Raw genomic sequence first — 21069 nt, 5'->3', positions numbered from 1 at the left:
TTCTAAAGTTTCGATCACAACGTTGGCTACATAACGTCCCATAGCATCTAAAGTTTCATTGATTGACACCCATATCGTCCCCACTCTGGCAAACTAGCGAAACTGACAAACTAAGGAATCTGTAGTTCTGAAGTTCTGGTCTAGATTTTGTTATTTATATATTGTCTACCCTCTCACAAAGTCTCACATCTGCAGCTCGTTCTCTATGCCTAACACATAAAACCAATAATTAAATACAAAAATTTATTTGACATGAGTAATCATAACTTCTTTCAGCTCTCCTAACCTTTTGACAATTTGCAGATTCGTTAGTTTGCCAGAGCAGGGGCGATATGTTCTTCCCACGAGTTTCAGATCTTATTTTGTTAAATGTGTCTTCGTAACACTGAGGCAAATAATTCTTACGTAAAGTTGATTTGTCCGGTATTTCTCGATTTGTATATTTTTCCAAAAATCCACATAATTTTGGGTTGTTGAGTTTATACAGCGGAACGTTTGCAGATACAAATACATCACACAATTCTTTACTGAACCGTAAGGACTTGCTGGAAGTCGAAGCAACTGAAGGCAGTAAGCGCTGAGTTGCAGGTTTATTTGAAACATGCTGAAGAGCACAAATATGTTTATTGCGACCGATATATTGTGTTACAGTAAATCTCCTTTCAGCAACTACTTTAGTTCCACACAGTTTGCAAAACAATATGCTTCCATCGGTAGAAAACACATTGTCACCAAATTCAGATACTAGTTGCTTTAAATGCACTGACATGCTATTTTAGGCATTTTGAAAGCGGCAACGAACTAATATCTCTCGTCGTGAACTATGCGGAACTGAGACAAGAATATCCACCCCTTCCCCTTTCTACCCCGCCACAGCTGACCTTGGTCAACAGAGCAGGTAACATTCCATTCCGCTAATAACTGGTTTGCGACGAAAACAAGAGTATCTGTATCCCTACCCCCATAAACTTCTGCATCCAAGATATATATTTTACTACTAATAGCAATACTGAAATGTTTTATTTCAATATTTTAAATTATCTTGTATCGGCTACTAGCTTGTTTTTAACTTTGAGAAACATAACTCCCTCATATAAAGCTGTGATATGACTAAATCAGAAAAAATGACTTTAAAAGGCTGATTTCTCTAAAATATGACCCAAAAATCCACCAAAATTTTTAAAAAATGCTATTAAAATGGAAGAATAGCAAAAAAATGCAAAAAGATGCAAAATAAAAATGACATATTTGAAGATGGGGTAGCCCAGTCGGAGTTCATATGTGCTTCAGCATTGTTTTAGACCGCCTTTGCTGGCAGGACCTAGTGTTTACAGTGCACTATGTCTTCTGGTATAGGCTAGAGCAATTGTGTTACTTTCATAGATATGTCTCTGTCTTATCCTTGGCTTTGACAATATGAAAGTGACTGAGGTATGAGCGATGCTAGTAATGCCAATCCTTATGCAGCTAGTCCCTGCTATGAATGGTGTGAAAATGTTGCTCATAGGGTCGGTTGGTGTATGCATTTCAGTGGGCTTGGCAGACTGATATGTAATAGCAACTCTGGCTCGGTGAGGAAAGCAACGGAAAACTACCTCACTCCTCATTTCCCTAGTGCGCCTCTTCAGTGATGCCTAGGCCATCTATGACAGCTGATGGCAGAGCTGTTGAGGATCCCACCAGCGGCATCACTGACGGAATAAACATACATACATTGTTTTAGGCAGCTCAGTAAAAAGATGACGTCATCAACATCCAGGCCCTAATCATGACTATATGCATCAGAGATGTAGTTCATCAGGTCTTCTATCCAAAAGATCAGGATGGACAAGTTAAGACATGAGGAGGTGAGGCATAAATTTGGGACTTAAATATCTCTACTAGAAAGAGTTACATCCAAACTAAGGTGGTTCGGACACGTGACGGGAATGGGGCCTACAAGAGCGCCAGGTGTGCACTTGGAAAGAAAGGTAGAAGGAAACCGCCTGATTGGGAGACCCAGAACCTGCGGGATGGATATAGTCAAGCCTGACACTGCAGCTAGGGGAAGGATATTAGATGATGTCATGAACAGGATTTTTCAGAACAGAGGACTGTGGATAAGCCTATCAACAGTATCTGGGAAACTGATGATTATTATGATGATGATGATGATGATGATGATGATGATGATGCTTTCAGAGCAACTGTTGGGATGGAGTCCTGGGTTCCTGGGTCAGGTTCCACCAAAAAATTATGTCTCCTTCCCCCCTCCCACTTTTCAGTTTGAACTTACGGAACAATCCTTTGTTTTCGTGTCTTCTTGAGCATTGATGACGTGCAATTCCTCAACGAGATGAGAAATCGACCATCAGAATCATTACTATCACTACTACACTACTGCCGAGGAACGTAAACAATATTCCATAGATATAGTTTTCAAGAAAGCACTTCTAAAGCGAAACAAATGAATAAATGGTAAAGCATGTCTACCATTATAACAGTTCTAATCGTAAGTTTATTAGCAACATCAGACTGGGTCCAACATTGGATCCCAAACGGTTGATAATCATGTTGGAAAGATCTAGCAGCACTTATTGAAAATGTCTAAATTTATCCCTGGTAGAATTTATCCATACCGCAAACAACTACTGCTCCTGTATAGATAGATAGATAGATAGATAGATAGATAGATAGATAGATAGATACCGTATTTGCTCGCATATAACTCGCCACAGCGTATATCTTGCACCCCATTTTTAACATTTGAAATTGCAGGAGAGAAATCCCGCACATAACTCGCATTAATTTCTGACATTGTCATAAAGACATACAGTACATTGCAGGAGAGAAATCCCGCACATAACTCGCATTAATTTCTGACATTGTCATAAAGACATACAGTACATATACAAAATAAAGTTTGGATATTCCGTGGATGTGCCTACATTAAATATCGGGACTGTACCAATTGCTGTTAGGGTACTTTGTATGTGACAGTACAAGATGAAGCTGCATTTCTTTCTAAATGCAGAATGGTTGAGGCTAGCTCAACAAAAATACCTAACTCGCAAACCCCTCGCCCCAAGGCCACATTCCTAGGCAGTCAGTCACACTCGGAAGCTGCCTCTGTGGATCAGTTGGTAGAGTGTCGGCCTCCAGATCCCAAGATAGCGGGTTCAAACCTGGCAGAGGTAGTCAGATTTTTGAAGGGCGGAAAAAGTCCATTAGACACTCCATGTCGGCATGTAAAAGATCTCTGGTGACACATTTGGTGTTTACCCGACAAAATGAATTAAATCTCAGCCATAGACGCCCAAGAGAGTTTCGGTTTACTCGGTCTGCCATCTAGTGGGCCTAGAGTAAAACGGAACGTCGAAATTGACAAGCAGACAGCCAGATGGCGTCAAATTGAAATGTCTGCATACGGTAGCTGAGGCCATCCGATTATTATTATATAGTCACACTCGGACATCCCTCTCACTCTACCGTCTTTGTCAATATGCTTATCACCGGGCGAGTTGGCCGTGCGCGTAGAGGCAGCGCGGCTGTGAGCTTGCATCCGGGAGATAGTAGGTTCAAATCCCACTATCGGCAGCCCTGAAGATGGTTTTCCGTGGTTTCCCATTTTCACACCAGGCAAATGCTGGGGCTGTACCTTAATTAAGGCCACGGCCGCTTCCTTCCAACTCCTAGGCCTTTCCTATCCCATCGTCACCATAAGACCTGTGTCGGAGCGACGTAAAGCCCCTAGCAAAAAAAAAAAAAAATGCTTATCACTACCTGTCCAGCAGAGCTGATCACGTGAACTGGGAGTGTTTCCCTGTCCTGGCAGTCAAGTGATCACGGTATTAGGTATCGTCCATCTGTTGTATTGTCGACAAGTACCAGTATTCTGTCTTCACTTTTCATTCTTGTTTCTCATTTAAGTTTTCTTGTGTAGGTCGATCTTTAAGTTATGAAGAAACGTGGGAGTTATACAGCTGGGTTTAAACTCAAAGCGACAAAATATGCTGAAGAACATAGTAACAGATCTGCTAGTCAAGAATTCAGTGATAGTTTTAGTATCTTGCATGAGACGCTACATTTCAAAGCACGCAAACCAGCGATTAAAGGAGGAATCGGCTGCTCAGATCTGAAAGTAGCTGAGCTGAGGTTAGATCCACAGATTCGTGACACGAAAGGGATTGTGTCTGCAAAGATGAACATCTCTCTGCCAGAGAATGCCAAGCGATTTCAGCGACAAAAGATTTTCATCGCCATGTTATAGCAAATACATAAAATCAACTTCATGGTCCATATCACACTTTAACAGATTCACAACTAAGTATATTTTATTTTCCACCTTGTCGATACAATGTAAATGTGATAGCAATGGGGAAGAAAAACAATTACCTCTTTCTTAAATTGGCAATGCAGATCAAACCCCATTGAACTTCGACAAGCCATGCAACACCACTATCAAAAGGAAGGGAGAATCTAGAGTGCTTGTACATACAACTGGGTGTGAAAAACAGCAATGCACTGTCATGTTAGCAATAACCGTAGGCATAAGAAAATTCCACTGTACGTTATTTTCAAAAGAAAAACAGTGCCTAAAGTGAAGTTTCCCAAAGGCATTCATGTACGGGTTCAACAGAAAGAATGGATGGATACAGCTCTTGTCCAGGACTGGGTCCATACGGTGTAGGGAGCACGGCCAGGGGCACTGCTTCGACGCCCAGCAATGCTAGTGTTGGACAGTTTCCACGGACACTTGGTGGAAGACAAAAAGAAACGTCTTCAAGAAATGAAAACCAATCTCAATGTAATTCCTGGTGGACTCACACATTGTCTACAGCTCTTAGATGTTTCCATCAACAAGCCCTTCAAGGACAACATGCGTAAATTGTACGCTGAATGGATGGCAGAAGGGGAGTATGAGCTGACGCCAGCAGGCAAAATAAAGGGGCCGTCAGTTGAACTCACGTGTGAGTGGGTTATGCGGGCATGGGTTATGGTGTTGACAGACATTACTGTGAAGATTTTCTTGAACACGGGCATCGCAAATGCGTTGGACGGAAGTCAGGATGATGCAGTATGGGATGCTGACCAGAACGATGCATGCAAGAATAGCTCGGAGACTGAAGGCAGTGACAATGAATAGGGTAAGTATGCTAGTTGTCTTGTTTCGATAGCCTAATGTAAATTTTACGGTTTTTTTCTTTTTTCAGGAATATGATCTTCTGCACACAAATCCCCACATATATCATGCATCGAAAATGTTCACACTTATTTTTTGTCAAAAAAAGTGTTAGTTATATGGAGCAAATATGGTAGGTAGGAAGGTAGATAGATAGATAGATAGATAGATAGATTGCTGATTGAAATCCAAACAGGTTGATACATCATTTGAGTTTGCAGTCCACTCCACACGAGAGGAAATAAAATTTCAAGTTATTAACCAAGAACAGCTATGAAACAACGCTCGCTACTCACCTGCATCGCAGTCGGGAATCCATGCCGCCTGGTAATCAGACATTCCCTTTGGAATTTTCTTCACTAGTTTCTTGGCTTTACGTTCATCCTCCGCGTCCTTCAATTCCTCGGCAGTCGGCCAAGTTTGCTCGGCGTCCATGGGATCAGGAATGTTTTCACTTACCAGAGATTCCTACAAACATCAAAACGTGCTGTCAGACAACAAGAAAAGTAGTAGCAAGTTCAAATATCTAAACAACACAGATCAAAAAGAGCACTTTCGCAGTTTCCTCAAGCCAATATTTACTATGAAGTCCAAATGTCTACCCTCAAAGAAAAGAGGTTTTCAGATCACTGGTACATAATGTACAGCAGTCAACAGTCACCAATTTTTCTTCAGAACTCCACAACAGCTGACTTTTCTAGGCTGACCAATTCCTTCGACTGTTCCCTCCAACATCTTCAACATGTACCATTCGGTCACTCAACTCTGACTTCAGATTCCTGTACTTCTAGTGGTATGGAAGCGAGTATCTAAGTGGAGCTGTCTTTGACCGATGTTGATGTAAGCAGAAGTGCTTTGCTCCCGCAGTAAAAGCATGATGGCTACCACTAAGCTGGATCACCTGTTTGTGGGCACGTTTTGATAATGGGTAGTGAGATCGAATAACAACCAAGGATGGGTTGAACTATTAATTTTTTCTACATGTGTCATCCGAGATTTTGGTAACTGTGTTATTCAAGGCAATGGTGATCTTACATGTCTCTTGGAACTGCAATTATATGAAAACTGCTCGGAATTAACATTTCAATCTTCTGTTTGATTACATATCTTGTGATATGGAGTGGTACATCAGTTACTGTCGAACTTCCACTCATTCTTTGATTTAAAACTACCCAGATGCGTACACTGGGACATCAACTGTTATCATCATCAACATCATCATCTTCGTCTTTTTCTCTGCTGACACTTTTCCTGGTTTTAGGCTTCTACATTAATTTAAAATCAAAAAAGATGTAATAATATTATTGTAACAAATTACCTGCCGGGCAGGATCAGCCTGCTCCAGAAGTCTGTCCTCCTCGATCATGTCACTATCCATCACCTGCCCGTCCCGGACATTCTTCCCTAGTGGATGAGGGTCAGAGGGAGCTGTGATATGACTCATCTGGAAGTCACCCCACCCTGGGATGTGTACCAGAGAGTGAACCGAAAGGGGCTGCCCACGGATGTATCCGGACACTCTCAGAGTGCCCAGGGGACCCTGCAATGTAAATCAACAGAACCTCATAACATAGAACTGTTCAGTCTAAAAATATAGTGAAACCTCATCAGTGCATTCCTCATTAATACGTTTTCCTGCTTAGCAGTCATAAATTCGAAAACCTGATTCTCATCGTATTAAATCTATGTAAAAATACCTCACTTATCACGTCACGAATTTTCGCTACTACCACTTAGTACGATCACATTTTTTCATCCCTTGCGGAAGGAACACGATTTCCAACTCGGGTAAGAGCCCTCGCCGCAGTTTTGTGATAACGGAAAAAGACCTTGAATTCTTGAACTTCACAGGATAAATTGCACCTTCGGGGGCAAGCCATTAGCCTCAGAAATGCTTAGTTTTGCTTGCCGGTTAGCAGTGAAACTGCAGAATAACACAATGAGTCTGTTTGTGCTTGTGTTTCGCATTGCATTCAGAAGTTACGAATGTATTTTGTGTTTAGTTGTAGAGTGAAGGGTAGCGAATATTATCGCATGATAGCCCACACCTGGAACATCCTCGTGTGAAGTTGACCAGCCTTGTGATAGTGGATGCGGAAAAAGTCATGAAATTCCTTATTAATGAAGACAAAATTGAAGCCTGTCAGCAAGTCGACTGGCATCCACATCTTTAAGCGTGCAGAGTTGGTGTGAATGTTGAAACTCGCACTATGCAGTTTCGACTCGATTAGTCAAATTGGTCTTGGTCGGTTGAAGTTTTGTTCGATTCAAAATGGCAGCCAAAGTCATTCTATTGCAGTCGCACATGGCCGTGTAACCTCAAAAATTAATTGCCTAAGTATATGACCTGAAAAATAATGTTTAATAACCAACTGGTCCAAAATAAAAGGCTTCTACTAACACTAGAAAGAGTGTGTTATGCAATCATAATTTGATATTTTTATGGGACCTGTTCAAATGTTTTCATATTTGTTGTTTGGTGTTTTTAACACTTTTCAGTGCACTATTATTTTATAAGCCCCAACGGAATAAGTTTTCATATTTGTTCTCTCGTGTTTTTCACACCTTTTAATACTCTCTTCTCATACAGCTTTCACTGTACCCATGGATATACGACGTAAAATTCCACTATGTCGGAAAAAAATTGTATCTAGTGTTTCCACATCCCTGTTGGATAGTTTTTATTCATGTATTCAGTAGTACATTTTCTCGCTTAACATGTTTTATTTTCCTTGTCCCCTGCAGAAATGTCTTAATGAGGTTTTACTGTATACAGAATGGTCCAGACACAAAGCCAAAACTGGATACTTCATATTCTCATAATTCAGTCAGTTGATGCGAGTAATCGTGGCGACCACACGTCACCTCTCAGACTGAGCAGCGGTCGCTCGGTAGTAGGCTAAAGCCTCTAACAGATGTAGCAACACAGGGTTTGGTTTTTTTCTTTACAAGCTAAGGGAAAGGAACAGAAAGCAAGAGAGTACAGAGACACAAACCAGAAGTTTTATTTCACATTATTTGGCGTAGGGATGTGACGACTCCATTGCCCAGTGGGCAACCACTGCTATCAGCCTCCCGAGTATTGGTGGGTAAACCATAGACTTAACTGCTATGAGGAAATGTGTGTCAGCCACCAACCATCTAGTGCATAACAAAGTACTGACGTGAAGACCCATGGTAGGCCTAGCAAGCCAGTGGTAGCGTCCTCGAATTCAACAATCAAACGAGCCTCGGATGGAGATAAAAAATAATACCAAAATTGACAAAGTCTTCGAGCAGATCTGGCAGGTATGATGGCAAACATAGCTCCAATGAAAGACAGATATGTCCGAAGAACAATGTAAGAATTGGGACTATGAATATTTTGACCCTGACTGGAAAAACTGAAGAACTTATATGATGGAGAGGAAAAGTCTATCCATTTTGGGAATGAGTGAAACAAAATGGAGAAAGGCAGGTAGCAAGATTCTCAGAGATGACTACAAATTAGTATGGAGTGGACATGAGGAAGAGGCCAGAAATGGTGTAGCTTTCCTGATAACTAGAGACGGGAATTTGCCTATTTGCCTATTTTATTCCTGTGTTCAGAAACATAGGCTTTTGAGATACAAATCTGTTTTAGGGTCATTTAAGCTATATTTCATTGCTTTTATTGTGCCTATAAATGCCTATTTCAGGGGTTTGTGCCTATTTGGAGTATAATTCGCTATTTGATGTCTTTTGAATCTATTTTAAAGAAGCCAATTTTCTTCCAGTGCATTATATTGTAACTGATGTGCTCGACAGTATTATCTTCTCATTTCTCAAGACCTGTTTACGCCACGAACAAAAATGAGAATTCTTGGAAGTCACCAGAAACAGTTTTTGGGAAATTTCCGTCAGGAGAAACAAGGAGCAATTTGACCTCAAAGCCTTCAACCCCTCCAACCTTCTAAGACATGTTCGAGAACCAATCAACGTCGAACCCTTATATCTACTCCTCGGTGTGAACTGTTGTAAGCGTACGCTTTATCTTCAGAACGTGTTGTGATTTATTGTGAAGAAGTGTGTATGTGACAATGCCCAAAGAAAAATCACCGGACGAGTTGGCTGTGCGCTTAGGGGCGCGCAGCTGTAAGCTTGCATCATGGAGATAGTGGGTTCGAACCCCACTGTCGGCAGCTCTGAAGATGGGTTTTCGTGGTTTCTCATTTCTACACCAGGCAAATGCTGGGGCTGTACCTTAATTAAGGCCATGGTCGCTTCCTTCCCACCCCTAGGCCTTTCCCATCCCATCGTCCCCATAAGAATTATCTGTGTCGGCGTGACGTAAACAAATTGTAACTGCAAAGAAAAATCGTCGAAGTCTTACTGGTTGAAGCGGTGAATCACAGGGGATCCCAATTTCACTACGGATGGAAAGGTAGTCTTCTGCCAAGCTCGCAGTAAGGAGGTAAATTCGTTTGTTCTTTTTACTTTTTTGTGGCTGAACTATGATCGCATTTCATTGTAGCATTCATAGGCCTATTAATTTACGTATTGTGGAAAGTTGTTTTGTTGCAATGATGTATTAATAGTGAACTTTCAATAATTTATATTGCCAAAATGTAAATAATCATTTAATTACTGAACGAGGAGTTAGAACGCCGGTTGTCTCTTGTCACAGAGTGGATGAAAATTAAAAATCAGTATTTTCAACTGTGATTCCATTCCAGTGAAAATAGAAATTTACAACTGAAATATTTTCTTTCCTTCTTTCTTTCTTTCTTAACTGTTTACCCACTAGGGTAGGTTTTCCCCGCGTACTCAGTGAAGGATCCCATCTCTACCATCTCAAGGGCAGTGTCCTGGAGCGTGAGACTTTGGGTTGGGGGTACAACTGGGGAGGAGGACTAGTACCTTTCCCAGACAGCCTCACCTTCTATACTGAACAGGGGCCTTGTGAAGGCATGGGAAGATTGGAAGGGACAGGCAAGGAAGTGGCCGCGCCTTTAAGTTAGGTACCATCCTGGTATTTTCCTGGAGGAGAAATGGGAAACAACAGAAAACCACTTTTAGGATGGCTGAGGTGGGAATCGAATCCACCTCTACTCAGTTGACCTCCCAAGGCTGAGTGGACCCCGTTCCAGCACTTGTGCCACTTTTCAAATTTCATGGCAGAGCCGGGAATCGAACCCGGGCCTCCGTAGGTGGCGGCTAATCATGCTAACTACTACACCACAGAAGCGGACTACAACTGAAATGTAATTTTTTAAAATCGTAACTTTCACCAGCGCTATGTGTAGGCTCTAGTGAACTCTACAAGATGGCACGGTTTGGACGAAGTCATAGCATGTTTAACAAGGCTGCAAAGATTATCTTTACAAGACCAGGCCAGAGAAAAGACCGTTGGTCTGGATTGGTGAGGTCCTGTTAGTAACCGTTTTGTTGGGGGGAGGGGGGTGGGGGGTAGCAAGCAGAGAGAGTCTGGGGTGCGTAAGCTCTAGCATACCATCTAGAGTCTTGCTAAATTGTGACAAAAAGTAAGTTTATGGGCGCATGCCACGACAATTTCAATTGCGGTTTGCTAATTTTCAACGAGCGTGGCAGCCTTGTGGACACACATGATGCAGGATCTATTGCAGGCAACAGAAAATAGTCTTCATGACAGCTGACCCGCCTGACCTAAGGCGGCGAATAGCAACATATAAAATGTTCACAAATCTGAGATTTATAGTGCCTCCGTTTTAATTCTATAAAAGTAAGAATACTGCTAGGGGCAGCTTGGTGAGTTTCTGGCAAGCATATAAGAAGGGTCTTTACGCTACTCAGGTATCATGTCACGTCATTTTTATTATTTTTTCACCCGGTGAAATTGACAGGAAACTGCCAGATTATTACTGAACATTTTTGAGGACATATTTCCATGTAAATGACAAATTCTCTTGTTCCCACTTTAAAGTTTTGTACTTCTAAAAACATCACCTCTAATAGTCTTTTTTTTTTTTTTTTAATGGAACAAATGCATGTTTATACTGTCCGACTCATTGGCTGAATGGTCAACGTACTGGCCTTCGGTTCACAGGGTCCCAGGTTCGATTTCCAGCTGGGTCGGCGATTTTAACCTTAACTGGTTAATTCCAATGGCTCTGGGGCTGGGTGTGTGTGGTGTTTCCAGCATTAGAAATCATCCTAGGTAGTGCCCTCATTTTCGCAGACATGCAGGTCGCCTAATAGGCCGTCTACAAGAGAAAGACCTGCACCAGGCCTCTCCAGAGGCCATACGCCATTATCATGTTTATACTCAGGATTATTGCCAATTAGCCCAGCTGTAGATATATAAGAACATTGAAATTTAAGTCAATTTTATTATTTTTCAGAGTACAGAAAGTGTTGTCATCGCAGCTTTTCTACCAGTCCATCGTGAACAGCGACCAACAACAATTTTCTATAGACCTGTGCACTGCAATGGTGGGAGCTAATATCCCTCTGCATAAACTGGAGCATCTTCAAACTTGAATAAGCTGCCGGGAGCAATCACCAGAGTTGGAGATGAGTGGTTTTCTCCCGGTGGAGTCATTTAGGGTTGTGGAAGAAGTCGGAAGAAGTTTCGACCAAACCTCTGGGAAGGTAGCCGCTGCCAGCAAAAAGTTTCATAAGAGTCCTGCAGCAGAATCCATGATGGAAAGTGACGGTAAATGTAGCCAGGGTGCTACGAGGTGAGGTAGATGAAGTGGTTGAACTAAAACCAGATGAAGTGGCTTCATTGAAGTTTTGTCCAATCACATCCTGTGATGTTGAGAGTACAAAACAGGAGAACAATATTGTTACCGGAAAACATTGGAACACTGCTTGTTGTAAATTCCTTATTATAGTAATTGAGCGTGTTATTAAAATAAGCATTTTTTTCATGCCTATTTTGAAAGTTAGTGCCTATTTACATGCCTATTTTGGCTAATTTAAGAACCTACATGCCTGCCTATTATAACTGTTTTTAGTGCCTATAATTCTTGTCTCTACTGATAACAAAAGACATGGACGCCATTACTAAAGCATCCTATAAGAATGATAGGATCATTAAATTATCTATGCAACTGGAGTCCACAAATTCCACGGTAGTGCAGTTATATGCAACACAGGTAGGATGTAGTGCTCAAGAGAAAGAACAATTCTGTCAAGATCCAGAAGATATAATTGATTAAGAAAATGTCATCATCATTGGGGACTTAAATGCACAAGTTGGGACAGAGACTTGGTTATGAGGAAATCATTGGACCACATGGGTTTGGGAACAGAAATGCAGAAGGTGAACAACTGCTTGATTTGTGCAGAAGAAATGGATTGATCATCAAAAATACCTTCTTCCAAAAACAAGACAGCTTCAAGACAACAAGATATAGCTGGGATGGAAAACATAAGTCTCTCATCGACTTTATCATCACTAACAAAGGAGGAGGGAAATATGTAACTGATGTCAAAGTTATCCCCAGTGAAAGTATGGACAGTGATCATAGATTATTGATCGCAGACCTAAATCATGTGACTAACACAACCCCGAAGAAAGAAAAAGAAAACGTAAAGTGAAGAGTTGGAAATTAGAAGAAGCCAAGCTGAAGGGAGAATATAAAATAAGGATACAGAGACGCTTACCAAAAGGGGAAATGAATGCAGTAGAAGAAGAATGGAACATTTTTAAAGATACTTTGGTGAGTGAAGCTAAAGACCTATTTGGAGTAACAGGATTGACCATGAAAGAAAAAGAGACACGTTGGTGGAATGACAGTCAGACTGGCTATATAAGAGAGAAATTGGGCAAAAAAAGATGCTAGACAAAGAAAAGCAAAGATGTGCACAAGATCCAGGTGGCCAAGAAATGACTAGACTACAGGAACTCTACAGGGTAAAAAAAAAACTTACAGCTAAAGGATAGTAAAAGAAGAGAAAGACAAAAAATGGAATGAGTTTGTGGAAAAGTTGGAAGAGGACAGCAGAGGAAACAAGAAACATCTTTAAAGAGTAATTAAAAAGAAGCAAAATAACCTTGAAGACATCAAGGTAATAGAGCAGGATAATGGATCAGTAGTACGAGAAGATGGGAGAGAATTCAAAACCTTCTCTGACAAACTCCTGAACGGATAGGCATCAAATGTAATTCAAAACAGAGAAGAATCTGGAAAAAGTGAAGAAACCAGTAAAAATATAGAGCCACCAATCACATGGCTGGAGATAAAGAAGAGCCTTAAAATATGAAGAAAGGGAAATCTGCAGGAATAGATGAGTTAAGTGTAGACATGTTAAGAGCAAGAGGAATCCCAGCAATCTAACGGCTATATAGACTCCTAAATGTAATATGAGAGCAAAATACCATCCCAGGAGACTGGAAGAAAGGTATCATTGTACCTATATTCAAGAAAGGCTGAGACAGAAATGTACAAACTATTGTGGCATCACTCTACTCTCTCATGGACTAAAAATTCTGGAAAAAATTATAGAGGATACATTACGAGAAATTGTAGAACCGCCTTTAGAAGAGGAACAATACGGCTTATCTTATATCTTATCTTATATTTGCTGTCAGGATACTAACGGAAAAATATTGGGAAAAAGAGAAGCCTTTATATCTACTGTTCCTTGACATCGAAAAGGCCTATGACAGCATACCAAGGGAGCTTATTTGGGCGTGCGTGAGAAAGCTGAAAGTTGAGACAGTCTAATTTCAAAAGTTAAGGTGCTTTACGAGAAAACCAAAAGCTGTGTACAAGTCGGTTCTGGACTGTCAGACTGGTTTGAGACAAAAAGGGGAGTAAAACAAGGTAGCGCTTTGTTGCCTCTATTATTTATCACTGTAACGGATAACATATTAAAGGTGCTAAAATAAAAGAGACTTAAAAGCATTTGCATTTGCAGATGATGTAGTAATTTGGGGTAACTCAGAGAAAGATGTGGAAGAGAGGCTGCAGTGGTGGAGTCAGGAGTTTGCGAGATATGGATTAAACATCAACAAGGCTAAAACGGTGGTGCTGAAGGTACAGAAGGGTGACAACCAGCCGGAAATCATGCTAAATGGCACTAAGCTGGACAGTGTCATAGAATTTAAGTACTTGGATAGTATAATGTCCAAGGATAACTTAGCTAAATATGAAATAAACAGTCGAATCAGCAAAGCAATACATTTTTACTTCCAAATAAGACAGCTACTATGGGATAAACAAGTACCACTCAAAACCAAGATGACATTGTATAAATCATACTACACCCCTACCTTTACATACAGCCTGGAAACCGCTACATTAACAAGAAAGGACAACTCGAAACTCCAAGCAGCAGAAATGAAGTTCCACGCACAATGATCCAGAAGACCAGGAGGGATAAAATCAGGAATGAAAAAGTCAGAGAAGATGTAGGAGTAGAAGACTCGTTACTCCAGAAGATCCAAAAGGCAAGACGGAGTGGTTTGGTCATGTGAAAAGAATGAGTGCCAACAGGTCTGCAAGAAGGGAGTAAGAAAGAGAAATAAGGGGAAAGAGACCAGTAGGCAGACCTAGAGAAAAATGGACAGACTTAGTGAAGAAGGATGTAGAGGAGAGAGGTCAGGATTGGGAGCGGACTGTGAACGAAGAATGGTTCATGGACTGAACAAAAATGGAAGGGGCTCGTATACCACACCTGGGAAACTGGAGCTGGTCAACGATGATAATTTGGAGAACATTAAAAACCATTCACCTTTGCTTTCTATTGATTTCTATGACCTAAAATCTCTGAAAATATGAAAGCATTTATGCCCTAAAAGAATACCAAAATCATTATCATCACTGTTCCCCTTATTCAATTTGATCTTGAATTGGGTTGTGGATCATCACGACATCTTGGAAGTTTGCCAATCTCTTCCTTTTTTTTTTTTGCTAGGGGCTTTACGTCGCACCGACACAGATAGGTCTTTTGGCGACGATGGGATAGGAAACGCCTAGGAGTTGGAAGGAAGTGGCCATGACCTTAATTAAGGTACAGCCCCAGCATTTGCCTGGTGTGAAAATGGGAAACCAAGGAAAACCATCTTCAGGGTTGCCGACAGTGGGATTCGAACCCACTATCTCCTGGATGCAAGCTCACAGCTGCGCGCCTCTAACCACATGGCCAACTCGCCCCATCATTCTCTTCCTTAGGTCTTGTTCAATTTGTTCTCTCCATCGTTTCCTGGTGAAAAAAGCAACGAGAAACTACCTCACTCCTCATTTCCCTAGTATGCCTCTTCAGTGATGCCTAGGCCATCTATGACAGCTGATGGCAGAGCTGTTGAGGATCGCACCAGCGGCATCGCTGACGGACTGAACACACATACATCGTTTTCTGGGTCTATGTCTAAACTAGGTCTGCTCTCTCCAACCTCCAATTTAGGCATCGCTTTCAGGACCACTCTCCTCCCATTATATTCACATGCTCATACTACCCCAGACTCCATCGTTCTACTCTCTCGATCCCTCTCCACATATGCCTAGTGTGTCTCATTACCGTATTTCTTATTCTGTACTGTCTTGTCTTGCCTAGCATACTTCTTGCAAATTTCATCTCAGTTGCCTGGATTTTACTTTCCTCTGCTTTGGTCACTTAAGTTTCAGTTCCATACGTCAAGACTAATTAAGAGAGATAAACTTCATTGTGAATGGTCCGTACTGAGCTGTGATTACAATTAAAATTAGAAGTACAATAGTTCCACCTTTTCAATACAAATTCAAGTAAAGTGAGTTACTTTACAGAAGAAACATTTATTAGGTACTAGTTTCGACCCATCATCAGGGTCATCATCAGCCAAAAGCACGAGCTGCACAATGTACCAAATAGTTCATACATAGAAATGGCAAAAAAGTTGCAAAAAACATAATAGATAATAAAGATGAAGAAGTAATAGTCACAATTGTGGTAAAAGTTTCAGATAATGCATAAAATGCAGGGAAGTGAGAAGAATAATGGAGTGGCCCTTAGCCAGGCCAAACGGAACCACTCCTTGAAAGCGGCAGCCATATTGTTCGGCACCACGGCTGACTGGGGAGCAGTGTGAGCTAGCTGCTAGTCATAAGCTTGTATTCACCCAGTAAGTTACTTGTGACAAGTTGCCTAATGGAATCGTTATTTATCATAAGACTTTGCATGTATGGTTGCAACAATACAAGTGATAGGAATAGGAAACCTGGCATTGCTTTTCATCGGTAAGTTTTTCTTCTCGTAGGCTAGTACTATTCAAGTGTAGACACGCATGGTTTTTATTTTATTTTATGGAGAGAATTTAATTGTTTTAAAATATGGATTGATGCAGATTCCCTAAGAACCTAGACTGTCAGGCCCTGTGGACGAAGGCAGTTAAGAGCTCGACACCTGGTGTTCATAGCGTTATTTATACGGAGCACTTAAGCCCTGACCAAGTGAATAATACATACTTATCTGGGCCGAGATTGAGAGAGAATGCCTTCCCGAACGTATTCCCTGAATACCCAAACTACTTACAGCCATCAGCACTTTAATAATAATAATAATGTTATTTGCTTTACGTCCCACTAAATACTTTTACGGTTTTTGGAGACAGCAGCTGCCGGAATTTAGTCCTGCAGGAGTTCTTTTACATCTCAGTAAATCTACCGATACAAGGCTGTCATATTTGAGCACCTTCAAATGCCATCAGACTGAGCTAGAATTGAACCTGCCAAGTTGGTTCCAGAAGGCCAGTGCCTCAACCATCTGAGCCACTCAGCCTGGCAGGACTTAAATTAAGATAGTGACTGATATGGTTTATTGTTCCACTTGGATGACATTCTAAATAATAATTGTTTGCAGAAAATGAAGGTACCACAATCTAGGGATGTTGACACACTTGAGCCAAGTAATATGGTACTGAAGTGGGCTACCACTGTGCCATTAATACCGCTCAGGTGCACGAGGTGAGAAAATTTCAGATTTTATTACAGGAAAATCTTTGAACACAGTATACTCCTATTATAGTTCAGCAGTCCCTATTTTAACTAATAATATTCTCGTTTGTTAATTCAGGGTGTTCAACCCCAGATGAGGAAAATGGAGACAACTTTGAACATGTAGAGTGTCAAAAGAAAGAAAAGAAATTGAAAATGATTTAGAAAAATGAGGGCTTCATTGAGACGTACATGAATGATCATAAAAAATTTACCAAGAAGGAATGCTAGAATGACAAACAAGAAAGTGACAGCTATGAAAACTTTATTTCACAACTTGAAATTAAAACATTTGTAATTGCAATGCTAGTTCTTGCCAATTTGTGGTCTGTAAGCAGCTTTAGTTTGATCATAAGTACAGTTTTATATGTTACAATTTTGTGTACAGTGTAGTATATTATAATTAGGTGCCTTGTGCTTGAATAGAGAGAAAACACAGTTAGTTTTAACAGCATTCTCCCTCATTCGGTAGCGCACGGTTGTGCTGAATGGGCGTGGCCTCAAGGGCTTCCCCATCCTGTGAAGTGAGCCCAATTTCTCCACAGGCTAGCAGAGGTCAGGGGCCACACCATTACTCTTATCACCTCTCTGATTAATGCACTTAGCTGTCATTGAGGGAAGAACTCAAGATGATCAATTTGGATGTCAAAGAATCTTGAGACTTGTAATTCTTTTGTTAAGAAGTTCTGACACCTTGCGTTGCGATGTGTTGGACGTATTGCATAACTTATGGATACTGAAGAATCTTTAGAGTTGTATATCACTCGTTAAGAAGTTCTAACAGCTCTATGTCATCAAAGCTAGTAGTGGTGTTAAGAAAACAATTTACGCACACGTAGTGAATAATGTAAAAAGATGGTACATAGATGTCTTTCAAAGAGATTAAAGTACTTAAAAAAATGAAGTTAAAAGTAGCGTTTCAAAGTCAAAACAATTCTGTGATGTGGGTGGAGAAGATTCGCAGCTCAATTTGAAAACAAGCAAAATAATTAATATTGTTCGTAATAAAAGCCAAATTAGCAGAGGGTAATGAAAAAAGTGGAAAAAAACAAAAACAAATAGAAACAGCAATAAAAAAATGCAATGTGTAATATGTGAATCACCTCGTGCTGCGATGTGTTGGATGTAGATTCATTAGATTACTCACACAGACCCTAAAGAATACCCCATACCTATTTACAGACCAAGACAAAACAAAAGTAATACAGTATACCTATTCGCCTGATCATCAACTTAAGACCTAGGACTTTATAAAAAAAAATTGAGGAAGAATTATCAATTTATTTCCAAGAAATCCTTTAAAAACACTTCAGATCTAATTAATAAGTTAAGAAAATTCAATATCCAGCCCCATCACTCCTTTCGTTCTTTTGATATCGTTAATATGTATCCCAGCATACAAGTATCAAAACTTTGCCCTATTATTGAAAACAATTTAAATAAATACAGTCATCTGAGTAAATTAGAAATCCATGATTTCATGTCTATTCTAAAATTAGTTGTAAATAACAATTTCTTCACTTTTGATAACGTCATCTATCAAAAGGAAGGTTAGGCAATGGGCTCACCTGCCTCAGGTATTCTAGCTGAAATATACTTAGAAATTCTAGAACATAATAAGATTGACAACAACAAAAACTTTAACAATATTCTCTTTTGGGCCAGATAGGTACATGGTATCTTGGTTATTACAGATGATAAGACAATCAACGTAACTACCACTCTTCTTCAGTCGTAATAACACTGATTCACACATTAAATTCACACTATCTGAAAAAGACCAAAAAATAAACTATTTAGATCTAACTACCACCAGACACCCAACTCTTTTAAGTTACAAGATCTTCACAAAACCCACTCAAACTGCTTCCACAATCCGCCAAGACTCAATACATCCACAGACTCACAAACGAGCAACTTACAACACCTTAGTTCACCGAGCCTTTACTAAAAAACTAATTGAACACCATTCGATACATCGCATAATCCAATGGTTTCATAATTTTTTCATTGAAAGAATAATAAACAGACATAGTCCTTCAACCATTTTAAAGAAAGAAAAAAACAATATCCCCTTAATTTCCACTTTCACATTTAATAAAAACATATGTAAAATCACTAACATTTTTAAGAAACACAATGTAAAAATAGCCTTTAAAACAACTAATAAAAATGCAGATATACAATTCCACTTCTGTTAACAGAATTAACAGATTCTCAAAATCAGGAGTTTACAGAATCAAGTGTAATAATTGCAATTTTTCATATGTTTGACAGACTGGGAGAGTTTCAACACAAAATATTCAGAACATATTAATGCCCTAAGATATAACAAATTCTCAACAGTAGGTCAACACATGCAACATTACAACGATAATTTTACTAACATAGAGCAAGATATGGAAATCCTTAAGATATTAAACAAAGGCCCACTACTTGATATAACAGAAAACTGTTTCATACATTTAGCCCAGGGCCTCTCAGGGTGCATGCACCACTGCACTGTGCACGGTGCAAAAGACGACTTCGCTTGGTTGACCAGATTGCAGACCCCCCCACTCCTTCCCTACACCCGTCTCACCCGTTTGGCCTGTCTCCACTTTTCTCACCTTCACCGCTGTTTCTCCCCCACTGCGAAATGTTCATGTGTGGTGAGCAGAGACACTCAGTTGTACGGGACAAGTTTACCAGTGTTATTAAAGAAAACATCTTCTTTCAGTTTAGTTTGAGGGCCCCATTTCCGAAAGGCGCTAGAGCAGGGTACTAAACAACTTTACAGGTGGTACACGGCATACTGGATATTTAATTAAATAAGTTTCATAATGATAGATCCGTATTGAACAGTGATTACAATAGAGTAAATTAATGTATTATTAGGGTCCACCTTTTCAATACAAAATGTAAAGAGTTTAAATTACATAAATGATTAGGGACTAGTTTCGACCTAGTACTAGGTCACTGTCAGCCTAAAGCAAAATTAAAACACAAATACCAAAAAAATTAAACAATGTAAAGGCACACAAGGTCTCGTAAAAGTACATACCATGTGAGATATTGTGCAGCACTATGTTAAAAATAACTCTATGAAAGAGATTCATAAAAAGTCCAGTGCGCATTAAAAAGATGTTATAGATAGGAATTCTTGAGTTGCTGGATGAGGAGATTATAATATGCTGGTTCCTTTAAGATGCTGGTATCCAACTGAAGAACCACTGAGCCGAAGTTACGTCGTTTATTTAAAAATAAAGTCCAGTGCGCCGTATAGCATTAAATAGTCCAGTGCGCATTAAAGAGATGTTACAGAAAGGAATCCTTGAGTTGCTGGATAAGGAGATTAGAATATGCTGGCTCCTTTAAGATGCTGGTATCCAATTGAAGAACCACTGAGCCGAAGTTACGTCGTTTATTTACGATTAAAGTCCAGTGCGCTGTATAGCATTAAAAAGTTGTTAGGGATGGAGATTTGTCAGTTGTGGGTCAAGGAATTCAACATATGCTAGCTTCTTAAATGTGTTGCTGTATATTCGAAGAACAAATGAGACGAAGTTACGTCGATCTTTAAAGACATTCGTAGAATGTAAAAACACATGGATGCTGGGAAGGCTCTTCAGCTTTTTGGAACTTGAAGGAAGGTAACTGTTGCACGTGGAGGCTTACGAATCCAGAGATGCGCTACATTATGTTAAAAAATAGAGATCCATAAAAAGGTCCAGTGCACCGTATAAAAGTAACAAGTTGTAAAAGTAATCCTTAAGTTGTTGGTCATGGAAATCGAAAAAGGTTGGTTTCCGAGGGATGCTGCTGTTCATTCAGAGATCAATTGAAATTACAGTAACATTATCTTCTCAAGATGTTTATAAACTTGAAATAAATGTCGATGCGAAGTAAGATGCTAGTAGAAAGTTATTCTGTTTCTACAATCTTGAAGGACGATGGATGTTACGCGAGGAGGATTAACATATATGGATTTAAATAAAGGTGGATAGAAAT

General features: G+C 40.0%; 1 protein-coding gene across 1 annotated transcript in view; it reads right to left on the bottom strand.

Annotated features, from left to right (window-relative positions):
- The window catches only part of Tsr1 (Tsr1 ribosome assembly factor), a 192001-nt gene that overhangs the window by 120453 nt on the left and 50479 nt on the right, over positions 1 to 21069 (bottom strand). The window contains exons 5-6 of the mRNA XM_067136020.2: positions 6480 to 6701; positions 5458 to 5629 (exon numbers count right to left, since the gene is read on the bottom strand). Of these exons, the coding sequence (XP_066992121.2) occupies positions 5458 to 5629; positions 6480 to 6701 (394 nt within the window). The remainder of the gene's footprint in view (positions 1 to 5457; positions 5630 to 6479; positions 6702 to 21069) is intronic.

Source organism: Anabrus simplex, chromosome 1 (genome assembly GCF_040414725.1).
Source record: "Anabrus simplex isolate iqAnaSimp1 chromosome 1, ASM4041472v1, whole genome shotgun sequence".
Taxonomy (NCBI): domain Eukaryota; kingdom Metazoa; phylum Arthropoda; class Insecta; order Orthoptera; family Tettigoniidae; genus Anabrus; species Anabrus simplex.
The sequence above is the reverse complement of the archived record's forward strand: the minus strand, read 5'-3'. Positions and strand labels throughout refer to the sequence as shown.